At 42.9% G+C, this 16,439-nt stretch overlaps 2 protein-coding genes across 2 annotated transcripts in view; both read right to left on the bottom strand.

Annotated features, from left to right (window-relative positions):
* The window catches only part of LOC109532505 (CREB-binding protein-like), a 12,141-nt gene extending 3,460 nt beyond the window's left edge, over positions 1-8,681 (bottom strand). The window contains exons 1-2 of the mRNA XM_019897351.1: positions 7,844-8,681; positions 1,499-2,094 (exon numbers count right to left, since the gene is read on the bottom strand). Of these exons, the coding sequence (XP_019752910.1) occupies positions 1,499-2,094; positions 7,844-7,928 (681 nt within the window). The 5' untranslated portion in view covers positions 7,929-8,681. The remainder of the gene's footprint in view (positions 1-1,498; positions 2,095-7,843) is intronic.
* Positions 8,682-9,727: 1,046 nt separating this feature from the next.
* The window catches only part of adcy9 (adenylate cyclase 9), a 40,320-nt gene continuing 33,608 nt past the window's right edge, over positions 9,728-16,439 (bottom strand). The window contains exons 8-10 of the mRNA XM_019897423.1: positions 16,275-16,417; positions 14,861-14,884; positions 9,728-13,809 (exon numbers count right to left, since the gene is read on the bottom strand). Of these exons, the coding sequence (XP_019752982.1) occupies positions 12,510-13,809; positions 14,861-14,884; positions 16,275-16,417 (1,467 nt within the window). The 3' untranslated portion in view covers positions 9,728-12,509. The remainder of the gene's footprint in view (positions 13,810-14,860; positions 14,885-16,274; positions 16,418-16,439) is intronic.

Below are 16,439 nucleotides of genomic sequence, written 5' to 3'. Positions count from 1 at the left end.
TAGTGCCACCGCAGAAACGTGACGACTGTGCAAAAATAACTACATAAAAGACACCACTGTTACAGAAAGACTTTACACGCTATTTAAACTGCCGATCGCGAACGGAACAAACCGTGATTGAAACTAACTGTGATGCCGCTCTTTATTCGTTGCGCTAACTGTCGTCTGTCAGTGGCAGACCCGCCCCTTTTAAAGCGCCAGCTTAATACATCAATATGCGTTTCGCTGGATGGAATTTATTTGATTCCCTCGTGATCATTGCGATCCTCGGTCCCACTTTATACCTGTGGACATCGAGGCTCTAATCCCTCATTGTGTCCGAGGACCGGCAACCCGAGGCCAAGGCCAAGACCAAGGACTTGACTCCCAAGGCCGAGGCCAAGGCCAAGGAATTGACTCTCAAGGCCAAGGCCAAGCCCCCCGTCGGTCGGGGGAGCCGGTCCTCGAGGCCAAGGACCGGCTCGAGGAACACATCCCTGCTAATAATACAGTAAGTCTTCCCATCTACGGACTTCTTTCAAACGGAAATTCCCTCACCCGGAATAAAAACCTATGCATTAAAATTTCGACTACGATATTACATTCACGACCGATTTATAACAACGGAAGTTCCAGTACGCAGAACCCGGAAGCCATATGGAAGCCCGCAATGGCGCTAACACAAGCAAGTCCCGCTTGAGACTACGGAACAACTCTGTCCGCGCCGCTATTTACTCTCATTGGATCCAAAACGGCGATATGTAAGTGACTCTATTAGCTTGAATTTTACTGGAACAGTGAACGATTTTTTATTTCATTCATTTACATTTATGTCCTGTTGATCGTGCCATCCAAACGAAAAGGAACAGTAATGACCGTGGAAGAGAGAGCGGAATGCATCCAATTAGCTGCTCAGAGTAAATTGCTTGTGGCTCGACGGACAGTCGAGTAAACGAACGTTTCCTGGAATGCTTTACCTGCTATCATGGTAAAATCCTTCTGCTAACTGGATCGCTAACTAGAGAGATGGCGAGTTCCAGCGCGCTAACTATGGGCATCGAGGACTTCGAAGTGTCCCATGGCTGGCTTTATAAGTTCATTGCACGACGTCAGCTGAGCGACGCTGACTTGGGTGGCAATCGAGGGGAGGTCAAGTTAGAGACAGTGATTGAGTGGAAAGAAAAGCCACCAGGTCTGTTACTAGTCTCATTTTGGAGCAAATAGTCCTAAGTTTGTTATACTGTATTTTGTTCATATACCTGTACTGTATACTGCAGCTTTTGTGTTATAAACAGTGTTTGGAGCATATATTTTTGCATTTCATTGCTTTGTTGTTGAACATGTATTTTGTTCACATACTTGCATGTTCATTCAGGACATGGACCATTGTCATATCCCAAATAAGAAAATTCTGTTATAAGAAAAGACTGGACAGCGCAAATATGATTTCTTACTAGAGAATACTTTTTTGCCCATCTCAAGTCAGTGTTGGAAATCATGAACACATTTTCCCACTCACCTTATTCACGTGTCCAGCTTGCTGAGGAGTCAATGAGTTGGGTCCGCCTAATTGTGGCCCTCCTTGAGTAAGCGTCTCTGCCAACATGCTTCCTCCTGATGCCCCAAGCATACCTTGGCTCTGGTACTGCATGGCAGGTCTTCCTCGGCCTGCTGGTCCCAGAGCACCATTCATCACCTGTCCAACTGGGCCCAAGACCCCGTGTCCCTGCCCACTGTTCATTAGGGCCTGATTGAAGCTCACGCCTCCATTGCCTTGCCCCGGACCAACTGCTACTTTCTGGGCCTGGGGAGACTGATGATTTGGAGAGCCCTGGCCAATTGGGCTTTTTCCGAGCACGACTCCGAGCTGCCCTCCCACGATGCCTGCCTTTTGGGGACTGGCAGAGTTGAGAGAACTTCCCAAGTTGGAGGAGCTACCAGGCCGCAGGAGCTCGGACAGCTGCTTGTGTTTGGCGGCGGCGTCTGGGACGATGGAGTTGAGACCTGGGCCTCCTCCGGCGCCACCATTAGAGGACATTCCCATCTGAGACAGGTCTCCATTGGGGATGAGCTCATCCGGAAGGTCATTTTCCAGGTCAAACAGGGACACAAGGTCTAAAGAGGACAAAAAGGAGAGTGGTAAGACTGTACATCATAAAGCTTCAGGCAGTAGGTGCCACGTTGACCAGCACATTTTAACTTGACCAACTAATATACAGTGAAACTCCTCTTCAACGAAATCATGTTTGCAGCAAGAAATTTTTCACAACAGGGGACTTTTCACTATAGCAAATTTATCTCGGATGTAAACACACACACACACACACACACACACACACACACACGTATGTGTACTCTTTATTTTTATTCCAATAATGCATAAGTATGAGCATACGCTTATTTGACACTTCATATAGCCAGCGTCGAAAGAAAAAAAAGGGAAAGAAATTGCGAAATTTACGATCAGCATTCACTTTCACTTACATCAATTTCTTGCATAATGTCTTTTACTTTGCTTCCTCCATCTTTCATTTTTATTATTTTTATCCTGTCTTCGAGCGTTAAAGCTTTTCTTTTCTTCACTCCTTGGTCTGCACAGGTCAGTTTTTGTCGCCATTTTAGCAATGCAACGTTCGTGCTGCGTCTGAAACTAACAATAACAAATACTTCCTGTACTACTGTGCATGTGTAAGCCACTGTGGTGTTTGCTGTTGCCGTTTCCGAGCTAAGCAGTAGGAGTTGCTGTAGGCTGAGGTTGGATTAGACTTTTGCGGAAGGCTTGTTTTCGTTGTAGTGAATCTTCGTATTCCGCAACAGGAGGATTTTTCATTGTAGGGGGAGCAGAAAAGTGGGAATGGTTTTAATGCATGAAGATTTTTTTCACACTAGGGGGTATTTTCACCCATGCAGGTTTCGTTGTGGAGGACTTTCACTGTATATGTATTTTTTTAAAACTGAGGTTAGAGCACATCTTAAAAAGTTGTTTGAAATGAATCTGACCCCAAACATGTGTTGGGGTTCTAGGTAAGGTGATTACCCTAACAACAAGTGGTGTATCCTTTCCCCACACATTAAATGTCTCATTTCACACTGAGCAAGTGCCAGTGCTGGCTTGGAGCAAGAGTCAAAATTAGTGCAGTTGGTTGGATTTTTTTCCTGCAAAATTGCCCACATCAACTTGTACCAGACGAACACCAAGTCCAGAGGGAAGGCTCCCATTACATCAGCGCCTGGGGCCACTCACCACAGCTTCCCAGTGCAAACATTCAATTGTTATTTTACGGCAAGAAGCCAGCAAAAACTTGTCGCTTGGTGTTTTCTAAATAGAAATGCGTGGATTTGATATTTGTGATGATATTTGTCATGATGTAGATCGGAGATGGCTTTCTGCCTGCATCAAGCCAAACTGAGAGCGCCACAGAAAAGAACCATTTGGACATGGCATTGGTTTATAGACAAACCAATCTGAATAAATTATTTGTATTAGGATTTTTTGGGCCAGCTGGGAATGGATGTGCGAGATGTGACAAATATAGATTAGACGGAGGGTAGGCCTGATGTAAAAAAGGGCTGGAGGGATAAGCGGAATGGTTAAACAAGCTGGTAATCCACCGCCTTCAACCGCTTCCTCAAGGCAATCTGTTCCACATCAGCAGAAACATCATCAGAAGATTCAGAGAAGCGCCTTTGCCATGCTCGGGGGGGAAAGTGAGACTCGGAACGCTTGAATGCAACTTGAATGCATGTCGGCGTATAAAGCTCGCCAGAGGCACTGGTGTTGATAGACGCACTAGTCAGACAGGTAGGAAAGAAAGCCTGTGGTTGGTGAACGTTTGACCATTTTTTCACCTCGCTCAAGCACAGGACACTTTTCACCCAATATATCGAGCCATGTGGAAATGAGCTTGTTTTGAGATGGTTCTGTCTCATGCAAATGAGACATTGCTCACCCCCCCCCAAAGCATGTTTCCGCTGCATGCCCGACATGCACAGACCCACCGTGCTAGTCCACAAGTGCATGAAGTCTTGTATAAGATGTGCTGCCTCCTTGAATGAAAATGCTTTCACTCCTCACGGGCAGTTGCTTTATTGGCCAAACTTTAGGCTTCGCTTCAGAAAGTAGATCACTCAATCCCCGAGCTCCACCCATAGTTGTGACGATGACAAAAGCCATTTGCAGGGTCCAATATTAATGGTGGCCCATTGGCCCAGGCCACCTTACAAATGCTGGCCTGAAAAGGGCCAGTAGATATTTCATAAATATAAGGCATAGAAAAAAAAGTAGTGTGTTTCCGGTAACCCGACCGACCGAGAATTTCTACCTCGAAAAAAAACTTTACGGTCGGCATTTTTTTTCAAACAACCCAAAGACAGTAAATATGAAATAATCACTGACATGCATCATACTATATGATGAATCTATGGAGCCAGTACTTTTTCTACCACGGCCACGCCCACGTGGTTCAGAGCAGCCCCATAGAGCCGACACCCCAAACGGCTTAATGTCGAACCTGCAGTTGTCGAGCAGGATATGGACAGGGACTAACTGCCGCTCCCCTGCATTAATTGCAGTTCATTTAAATTGGAAGACACGAGGTACGGTGTTCTCAAAGTCGTGGTCCCATTTTGACAAATGCTCTTCAAACATTTTCAAACCCCTTACGAAGCATTTTAAATTGTGAAGAAAAAAAATGCTTATTGCGCGACTTTTAAAATGCGAATGTGAATGGGGATATTATCCTCTGATGTTCATAAATGGTTACTCAAAAAGCTTCAAATCTTTTTTTGTTAAACATTCAAGGTCTCACAGGTGATGCACAAAGTTGTTGTGCAGGTTGGACAGGTGACACAGACCCTTAGGCTACTTTCTCATCTATGTGCCGCTTTTCTCGACTTTGTAGTTATTTTTAGCATTCAGTTGCTGGAAAACTGTTGTTGGAATTCGAGGTAGACGTTAAATGTGCTCATCTTGCGCAGTTTCTCACGCTGGGAAAATTTCGAGGTACAGTGAAGCCTGCCTGCTAAATCGCAGCATTTGGGTTTTTAGATGATCTGGCAAGTCCCAATTTTGAGATGCGTGGCTTCAGTTTAGTACCATGTTGTGCTGCCACATGCTGGACAGCACTGGGGCCGACTGGAAGACATGTAGCTAAGAACCAGAAGAAGAGACAGAGGAGGTCCACAACTAAACTCCAGCACTCAGTGATTCCCACATAGCAGAGAAAATTACCTACGCTACCTTTTTATAGTCATCACCAAGTAGACTCAAGCAGGTGTCTCCTACATATCGCTTGCCAGCTTCCGCTTGCTCGGCAGGCCATTTCCAAAGAAAATTAGGCTCGGTAAAATACGTGAACCCTGCTTGGGTGATGACAGAGTCAGCCGCATCACAAGATGCGGCGGGAGGCTGTTTGGCTAGAAATGGCTCTCCAGCATCGCCACCCACAGCACGTCAAGGAAAAACAAGAAAGCACAAGTGAACTAAAGCATCATTTCAGTTTTCCTGCCAAAGTTGGATTTTTGGAAGTTCTTGTATTGTTAAGAAGCAGTCTTGAGTTTCTTCTGACTATTTTGTGGTTAGCACAAAGACGTAACATGGCATCCATATTACGTGCATACGCACCAGATTCGCCATCGCTTTTTCTTCTCTTAGCCTCTTACCCACATGATCCTTCAAAATGATGCCCCTGCTGTTCAGACCGAGACACCACACAACTAAAATGCCTTGCGACAGGCGATGAAGGACATTTGTTGCTGGACATTAAATATCAGTCATGACATTTGTGGCTGCTATCTTTATCGATTTTCTTAAAAACATGGAATGAGCAATTCAAACAGCCTTAAAATCCTACATACATTAAATTGATAAATAAAGTACAACATAACTGAAACATGTACAGTAATTCATTCTACTTGGATTTACCTCTTATCATAAATAATGTCCAAACTGCGCTATTTAAATCTAATTTTTACGCAAGACATGCTGTTTGAAACATCACCTTCATTTTGATATATAAGGAGTGTTCACACGGAACACATTTGCATCGGTGCTGCACCGACGTATTTTGTTGCGATATGTCTTACACCAGTGTAAATTTTGTGGAGCGTTCACACGTAAAAAAACTGCTTACTAAAGAGAAGCGTTAACCCCGGTGCAGCCCCACTTGCGTTCACACGGCAGTTTCTGCAATACGATAGTAACAAGACGGAAATAAAACATGCGCATGAGTAAATTGTACGTCCTTTTCCCCGCCATGTTTGTGACATATCGAAAAACCATGGTTTATACTTCTCAGGACAAATCAACGCTGTGGTCTATAAGACACCGTAAAAGGATGAGAGAAGAGAGAAAGGAAAGATGACAGAAGTACAACAGAGCACGAAAACAACGCAGTCAATACCCGTATGTAATCAACTCTGCTCATGCGTAGCGAGTCTACCCCTGTAGCGTTCACACGTCCCATTTTATATCGGTGCTGCCTCGCAAACTAGCATTTACTCGGGAGTAAATTTTTAAACCACCTCCTGAGCAGGGTTAAATTTGCTCCGGTTTAAGCTGTTTTCAGGGGCTACACCGGTATAACTTTGTACGCGTGAACGCTCTACGGGGGGCAGCCTCGGTGCGACACTGGAGTAAAAGTTGCCGCGTGAACACCCCTATAGACTCAGAGAACACCTCCGATATGCACTCTGTAAAGTCTTATCGGTGGATATTTTAACTACTGAAACTTGTCAGCAAATTGGAGAAAGGGTTCCCTGAATAAAAGACGAAACAATCAGGAAGATATTTTTAAGAAATAAGTTCAACTGTTTTACTCAAATTTTACATCTTTTTAGACCAGATTTTCTATAAGCAATATCACAGTAAGGCCATATTTTTCCACAAACAAAAAAAAATAAATTTCTCCCAAACTTCAGATTTTTTTTTAATTCTTGCTGAGTTGTACGCATGTTCAAGGCCCCCTTCTAATCACACTGAGCATTTTGACAGACTGTCATTTTGGCGGATGCCGCATGCCAAATTAGCAATAGGTCACGCATTTGTTGTCATGACAAATACTACTGCTACTTCTACTTTTTCTTCCTGCATGTAAACAGTTTTCAGTGCAAAATGAAACGTGAAAAAGAATATTTCAAAATAATAAAAACAATTTGCACATTAATTTTAAATTTACAAATGGCTAGCTGAATAAATATGCTACTACAGCGTGCAATTGCGAAATTGTTAATCCCTGTGGAGGATCTTCATCTCCAATTTTTGCTGTACTTTTTTCTCTTGACTTGACTCCTACTCATCAGCCCTGAGTGACTTTAGGCTCCTGTTGGAAGGTGCACTTGCTTCTTATTTAGGCAGCCTAAAAAAGCAATAAGCATACGGTCGCCCGCTGGTGATTGGTTTGACTACCGGTTGAGAGAGTGCTTGATTCCATATGCAGCAGAACCACATTTAAAATGTAAATATCACTGACGATCACGTTAATTTAACGTGGCAGTCAAAATCATGATCACAAATCAAATTTGATTAATTGTGCAGTCCTGGTATCAGTGCATAACTATATTAAACGCACACACATCATTAGACAATTAAAACAGTATAGGTGAATTAAAGTTGTTTTCCCTTGATTATTATTTATGAATGTGTGTTATGTGCAAAAAGAAGCACATTCACGTGTTGTGGAGATGAGCACTGTTATTTGGAACTTTGACTGTGTCAAAAGTACCTCACGGAAGATAAAAGCTTGAAGACCCCCTCAGTATGACAGCGACAGGGGTGGTCTTGTGACTTGAGTGTGGCATCTTAGTCCCATTTTAGTGACATCTTAAACCTGGTGACAAATCAAACATGAAGCGAAGCATCACTCACCTGGGCCGTCCGAAGCCGAGAGAGGTGAATTGAGTTTGGGTCGCTTTGCAGTGGGGGGTCCGACATCCAGCAGATTGTCAGCCATTCTGGGTACTCAGCCTGAGGTGGTCCTAGGCTTTTTTTATTCTAATTGGTATCGTTTTCCAATGACAGCGCGTCAAAAGGAATCAATTTAACTGTTTGGTTTTTCCTTGTGTGGCAAAATGCTGCCGGGGAGAGAAGGTTTCAAAAGAAAGGCAACAGCGCCACGCTTCGCCGCCGGAGATCACCCCATGATAATCCAACATCCAACACCCACATAATTATTCCCCAAAACTGCATCCGAAATTATCTCACGTCGAGAAGAATAAATAAAAATCAATCAGGAAATATTACGCCAAGCGAATGAGAAGCCATTTCTGCGACGATCGCCGGCGACGCGTCCGTGTGGAGTCATTTTTTTCGCCGTCGAAACGAGCCCTCTTAAAATCCACCTCGGGCTCCGATAAAAAGAGCAAAAATCGAGAAATATTTTCTTTTCGGCGGATTATTTTTTCAGTGGCTGTCGCGCCGGAAAATACGGAGGTTCGATGCGGACGGCGAGAAGCGGCGCTCGCTAAAAGGGAAATCAAATATACGGTGGCCTTTCGGCACGACAAAATCTCCAGTAGCCCTCACATGTTTGCATTAATCCTCCCCGGAAGAGCTCGCGCTTCGATTTGGGGCGACAAAATGGCGTTCGGGGTCCGCTCTGGGTGGCTCCGCTCGGTTTTTTGACAATTAACTCTCTCCCAGAAATCCCGATTCTGAGCCGCGTCAAGATGGCGGCTGTTGATTCCTACGATACAAAAAGTTTTTTTTTCTTCCCAGCTAGACTGTGGGGGAGGAGGGGAGGGTAAGGAGGGGTGAAGAGGGGGGGGGCGTGCATATGACGTCATGACGCAAACCTGTGCCCACCGTGCGTCACGTGGACGCAAGACTAATTGCTGCCGTAAAAATAATGAATACTGTACTGCATTTCGAAAATGTTTTATTGGCGTAAAAAAACCCCGAAATTTAAAATGAAGACTCATGTTCACTTTTTCTGTACCTTTGACTAACTACACTTTTACAGCTCAGGAAAAACAATTGATTCCCCCCCCCCCCCCCCCCCCCCAAAAAAAACCCAGACATTTTTCGTATTTTGAACAGTTTTCAATTTACAATATTTGTATTTGCAATTGGAGAGTTATGCATCGTATGGGTGTACGCCAAATAACAATTGTAAGAAAAATCTAATTGACAAAAATTAATTTCGTATACTTTTGAGACAAATACTGGAAAAAAATGTCAATAATGCTATACATAATATTAATAAAACATTCCTAATAAATAAAATGCTGAATATGCCATTGCCGGTACTTGAAAATAACATATTTGCCTATGTGTCCAGACGAACCTGTATTCATACTAGAACTGCTGAGGTACACTTGTAACAGAAAAGTGGCTCATTGTAGGTATTTAAAAAAAAAAAAAACCTCTTCACAAAGCACAAATACAAAAACTAATAATCTTGTATTTATGCAGCCACAACATATTTAAAATAATGGACTTTTAAAAATGGTGGTGTGTGTGTGTGTGTGTGTGTGTGTGTGTGTGTATATATATATATATATATATATAGTATATTTTGATATGGAGTGAGCAGTAGAATAACCTCAACCAATGCCTCCAATCACATTCATCTCATGTTGGATAGTAAAAACGTTTAACAACAAAGTAGCAATGGAAAAAATGGGTTGACATGCCGTATATTAAAGAAAGTTACGACATTACGTTAACATTACCTTCTTTGGCACAACAAATAAATGCACTAATACAAAAAACCCAAACTAACAAACAAAAAAACAATCCAACAACACTAAGTCATAAAAATAAGTGTGGCAGGCTCTTTGCACTGTTTACATTTAGAAGGGCCTTTATTTGGGTGGTTGGGACTCTAGAAAAAAAAACTGACAAAATATCTGACAGATGATGTATGGAAAAATGCTATAAATTATTACAGCTAAATAAGTGAGTCCCTTTCAAAACACAAACACAATTTAGCACACTATAAATTATTTTGACATTGGTAAATAGCTATTCCTTTGTTATTCAGTACATGCGCTTATATAAATAATATAAAATGCGCAGATACAATACAATACAATACAAAGTCATACTCAACATACAGAAAAACTGAGTACCGCTATATACTATGCACTCACCAAATCAGATATGCAGAAAACGTTTTTTTCTTTTTTAATGCAGACGAGACGGCGATGACACTCTTTGGCATCAACATTTCCCAGCATGCCACTACGCTGGCTCAGAACACCGCTTACGTCAAACAACAAAACATCTTAAATCTCATGTTTGTTGTCCAAGAAGCAAAAAAACAAACAAAACAAAAAAAAAACAATGAAATGGATACAAATTACCCACTTAAAACACTTATTAAAATATGATGCTAATGACTAATTTTGAGTTATCTGGAAAATTTTTTTGGTCAAAATTAATAAAGAATAGATAAATATGCACTTTACCCAAAACTTACTACGTACTTCTTGGATCACTGCTGAAGCGTACAATTACTGTGGTAATAAATACGCATTTGGGTGAGAACTCTGTGCTGAATAGCACCAAATCCCTTTGACTCCATTTGCATTGGTGCGCTCAAAACTATAAACTAGAAAAATACATCCAGGACATAATAGAAGGCAAAGGGGGGGGAACAAAAAAAAAAAAAAGACAAAACAAGTTAGCTGTATGGCTCGCCTATGTCACGTATTGCGTATGTTCACAATGACTTATGTTAAAAAAAAAAGGCACTACTTAAATACATAAAACATTTCCATCAGTTACTTAATATAGTTAATGTTGGCATAGACAGGAAAATTAAAGGCACAAGATATCCACAATAATACAAAAAAAATATGTACACCGCATAGGGCAATGTCAAATAAATCATGACAAATGGGCAAAAAAAACCCCAAACTCTTTTCATCAATAATTTTGGTTAGCACTGCTTGATTATGTTAAGACAGTCTGATTTTCACTGTTCATTTGTTTAGCCCATGAGCACACATTTCGTTAAATCAGCCTAACTTCAGATCACACCGTGGAAACTTTTTGGGGCTTTTGTTTCTATTTTGCAAACACAAAGGAAAGCTGGAGATGAGATCCAAACTCAGAATATCAAAACTGTGATGCAAATCACTATACATCAAAAAGCATATTTAGAGTAAATGTCCCACAAGTGTAAAAACTAGTTTGGGGGGGAGGAAACTAATTATGGATGAAGCTAAGTGTGAGAAATTTTGGAAAATTTGGGGTGATTTGAGGACTAGGGGTAGCATTTCAATGGACGTCAGCATTATACTTGAATAACAGGGGTCCAAATGTATATTTTACATAAATGTCACAATTGTTATTCCAGTAGAGATAAAATTGGTGCTAGACTGTGGACTTTAAGTACAAATTCAGGGTAAATCGGAATGAAACTCCGTCGCCTTCCAGGTTTTTTTTTGTGACTTTTGAGGTGGGTTTTTCCAGGAAAGTTTCTGAATAATAGACACTTTTACTTTTGAGGCTGCATTGTAAAAATAACAACAATCCTACAAGTAAATCAACGATGTACGGCCAGTTAAAACAAAATGCATCCAGATTCTATGTTCTCAATAAGAGAAACAGAAGATTCACATAAGCATTTCAAGGGTTACCACAATAATAATAATTGGGCAGTTGAGTTTTGCGCTAATCCAAAAATCCATTCAGTCACTCTAAAATGTGTAGTTTCCTGCTTCACAGAGACAAGAAAGAGTTTCAGGCGAGCGTTTCAATCTCACATATTAGCTGAGAGAGACTGCCATGTTACTTGGAGGGGGGCGGGGGGGACGACAAAACTGAAAAAAAAAGGAAACATTAAGCGACATATAAAAGAAGGTTTCTAGTCCTCCCTTAGCTTTCCATCTGATCTTGTTGCAACGGATGTAAAAACACAAACCCACACGCCATGTATACTGTACATGCTGTTACGCACACTCAACATGCAGCTCCACCTCCACGAGTCTCTGAAACAGCTTTGGTGTTTTCACGACGAACAAGGAAAGCATTTCACTCTTAGAAATCGTGTAGCACTTTCTGCATGTAAGGTCAGCTGGAGATAATCAAAGGCAAAGTGCCCCCCCACCCCCAAAAAAAAAAAAAACAACAAAACTTGTTCGAAAGCAATACATCTAAAGCATTTTTGTTCCCTTTTAAGTGTTTTTGGAAAAAAAAGGCAGGAGTCTAGAAGTTCTTCTATTCTAAAGGCACTTAAAAGAAGATGGATTAAAGGTAGAGATAATCAAGTATGCGGTTCGTCATATCACTCTCTTCTTTGGACTTGGCACAAGCCGTTAAAATTGTCAGTCGCTCAAGTTTCCAGCATTAAAAAAAAAACAGGCTTTCCTTTGGGCTTTTCCATACTGTGGTGCTTCAAATGCCAACTGTCGGCTGGAAGAGGCAAGCGGAACCAACGGCAACTTTCAAAAAAAATAGGAAGGCAAGCTCCCTAATATCAAACAGAGTATTTTTCAGCAATCAGTCCTCGGTGGACTTCATATAAAAACGGAAAAAGGTTCCCCACTCCTGACTGGCATGCTTGTGATAAAAGCTTCGAAAATGCTTAGAGTCTGTTGGAATCCTGGAGTTTGTCCTTCTGGGACGCTGCCGTCGCATTCCGGGTTGGCTTTACCGCCACCGAGACGACGAGTCGGCTCCTAGTGGCGACCGAGGGTGGTCCCTCCAGGTTGTCGACGTGCACGGACGTCAGGCCGCTGTGTGAAGCGGATCGCCTGGCGTGAGAGGCCTGCGCAGAAGGGCGCCATTGAAGCCCGTCGGCCCTCTCGTGACAAAGGCCCGTTTTGGCGGAGGATCCGGCACTGGCGCTCGGCACCATGCTGCCGCTCGCCGCCGCGCTCGGAACCATGCTGGCGATTTCGTCGGTCGGCGAGCGTCCGATGCTGCCGTCCACCTGCGCTCGGATCTCCGGGGACACGGATAGCTGGTATTGAGGCACGGGGCCGCTGTCGCCGCATTTGGGGTAAAGGAAGGTCTTCATCTGTCCTTTCCCCTTGACGTTGACGGTGCCGCGGTAGTCAAAGTCGTAGTCCATGCCGCTGAGCACGCAGTAGCTCTCCTCGCTGACCTGTACACGGCACTCCACGCCCGTGGTGTCCATGCGAGAGGCGATGTTGACCGTGTCTCCCCAGATGTCGTACAGGAGCTTGGTGGTACCGATGACGCCGGCGGTGAGGGGCCCGTGGTTGAACCCGATGCGGAGCTTGAAGCCGAAGCCCAGCATGTTTTTGTTGAAGTCGTCCACCACGCGCATCATTTCCAGGGCAAAGTCGAAGAGCGCGCGCAAGTGAGCGTGAGGATGGGCGGCATCGGCGCACTGCTGAGCGTTGAGGCCCGCCGCCGCCATGTAAGTGGCTCCAATGGTCTTGATCTTTTCGATATTGGCGAAGGCGGGTGTCCGCAGCAGCTCGTCAAAGTCGCCGATCAGCTCGTTGAGGACCCGGTAGCACTCCTTGCCCCCTTCGTAGCTCTCTTCATAGAATTCGCTGAAGTTGACGATGCTGGCGAAGATGACGCCCACGTTGTCGTGGTTCTTGGAGTAGCTCTGCGTGACCTTCAGCTGCTCCGCCACGTGAATGGGGATGATGTTGCGCAGCAGCCAGTCGGCTTGGTCCCTCATGTTCTGGATCTTGATGCGGTGCTGGTCGGCCTCCACGTTGCCGTGGTAATGGAGACGGTAACTCACCTCAAATTCTCGGTTGAGGAACCAGATGAGGAGCAGGAGCAGGAAAAAGGCCACGCAGGCCTCGGGGCCTAGCAGGTCTTTGGGGTGGACAGCGTCTCCATCACCCTGCATCTCGTATTTGACAGCTGAGCCGTTGCCGCTGTCGCTCTGGTTGTCTGACCTGCGGCAGAGACAACGCTCAAAGTCGCTTTAAAATCTCAACCTAAATGTTTTAAAATATTCCATAAAAGTGTATACATTTATTCCAAACAGTCTTCTTATTATTGATGTTTGGTACATATACCGAAAATGTCAGGGTTATTTTTTCTTTCTTTTTTTTGGTCCTATCAGATTTCAGTGTCTGTGTACTGCAACATCAATCTGCTCTGACTAGCGCTTTCAGAATCATTCAGATTTTTTTTGGATTGGATACAACTTTATTGTCAAATGTGCTTTCTTCTCTCTCACATAAAACAAGAGGAGCCGCTGTGGGTGTCCGCACCGCTATCAAAAGAAATATGTGATGCCTGATGTAACTTTAGCAATATGAGCAATGGGAACATTTTGTTCAACCAGTCAGAGTTCAGATTCATCCACACAGGGCCACAATGCTGGCCCTTGATGACGTCCACATTTTTTCAGCGTCTGATTGGTTGGTCAGAGCAAAACTTGTGAAAGGCAACTTCAACTAGGAAAGCAGATATACTCAATCGGGATCTGCGGTGAGTATTATTAATGTATTTCATTTCTTTTTTTTTTTTTTTGATCATGCTATTTGCTTAATATTGATTCTCAACTGCTTCAGCTGATGTACGGTACCGGGCACAGTTTTGTGCTGTGGGAGTGGCCTAAGATCAGATAACTTTGCAAAATTTAGAGAATGTTTTCTGTGTATGGTAAAGAAGTATGAGAATAATAAGAAGCATTGCAATTTCCATTCGCTAGCCAATCGCACAGAACATATAGATAAACAAACAACCATTTACTCACATTCAACAAATAATTTAAGAGTCTTTAATGAACAATTTTTGAAATGTGGGAGGAAGCTCGAGTGTCCAGAGAAAATTTATGCAATCACAGGGAAAATAGACATACATATTCCACAAAGGAAGACCTGAGCCGAGATTCGAACCCAGGAGATGCAGACGTGCTACCGAATGCATCGTCGGTTGTCAATATTTAACATGTGTTTATAATTTTAAAACAAACAAACAAACAAACAACAAACTTACCAGAAAAAAAGATTTGCAGCAACTCTAGAGGAAATAAAACATACAAATTACACATAAAATACTTGTTCTTTATTGGTACAGCAGAAGCGCAGGCGCATGTTTGATTTCTACTTGATTTATAAGTGACTTTTTGCTCATGTTGATGACTGAGAGTGTCCACCAATCAATAATACTGCACTTTTCCTGTCCTTTTATATTATGATAATTTTACTTTTTTAGAAAAGTGATTGGTTTTGAATGAGTCCGAAGTTGTATCATATCGCTCTCGAGATAATGAAATGTCCATATCATTCAGCACTAGTTTTTTGGAGGAGACTGGAACAGATTGATGGCATTTTCATTCATGTAGATATGGAAAGATGATTTGAGATACAAGGGTTTCGGGTTACGGACGATATCAGCCATCCTTCCATACATCCATTACCGGAGCCGATTATGGACCTCATGAAGGTTGCGGGCGTGTTGGAGCCTATCCCAGTCGATGGGGTACACCCTCAACTCGTTGCCAGCCAATCGCAGGACACACAGACAACCATTCACGCTCACGATCACACCTAGGGACAATTTAGAGTGTTCAATCAAACTCATGTGCATGTTTTTGGAATGTGGGAGGAAACCGGACTACCCGGAGAAAACCCACGCAGGCACGGGGAGAACATGCAAACTCCACACACATAGGCCAAGGCCCAGAATCGAACCCACAACCTCTGCACTGTGAGGCAGAGATGCTAAACAGTCAACCACTGTGCCTCCCTCCAATATAATTAATAATAATAATTTTTATTTATTTATTTATTTATTTATTTATGCACACGAACACATTAAAACACTAGTGTCAAACTCCAGGCCGCGGGGCCAGATCCGGCCCGCCAAATCATTTTATGTGGCCCCCCGAAAGAAAATTATGTGTGTCAACTTGCATGATCCTTGCTAAAAAATGCACTGAAATGTCAAATTGTCATGTGTAATTAATGACGTTGAGATTTTGCAATAATTTTTTTACCCTTACAAGTAATAATGCCATAATGCGATTAAACATTTTTGTGGTTTCACTGTCATAACGGCCCTCTGAGGGAAGACGTAACTCAAAAGTGGCCCGTGACAAAAATGAGTTTGACACCCTTGCATTAAAACATAAGCCAAAGATAATGACTTTGGGGAAAAAAACGATTTTTGACGGCCTTTCTTTCTGTTGTAAAGTCCTAAAGCACAGATGTGTATTGTAGAAGAGGCAAAGTTCTACCTGTAAATCATATCTTTTCTTTGTAAGCGTTTTCTAAATTAATTGGTAATCGAATTTTCTTCTGTCAAATATCCCGATCGGCCCTGATATGGGTCGGGTCCAATTTAGTATATTTGCTTAATTGGTGGATAATCAGAATTCACTTTAAAATTTTGGCCAACTTTGTCTTACCTGCAGGGAGATGTGAAGAGCAGTGAAAGAAGTGCCAGTCCAACTAGAGTTGCTAAGCTTGAGCGCATCCAGTAGCTGAGTTGGCAAGAGTTACAGAACTGAATGATAGCAATAATGACAGCACAGCAGATGAACATAGTGAACTGGAAGGAAGGGTGGGGGGGG

Source organism: Hippocampus comes, unplaced genomic scaffold (assembly GCF_001891065.2).
Source record: "Hippocampus comes isolate QL1 unplaced genomic scaffold, H_comes_QL1_v1.1 scaffold238, whole genome shotgun sequence".
Classification (NCBI taxonomy): Eukaryota; Metazoa; Chordata; class Actinopteri; order Syngnathiformes; family Syngnathidae; genus Hippocampus; species Hippocampus comes.
This window is presented reverse-complemented; position numbering and strand designations above follow the sequence as displayed.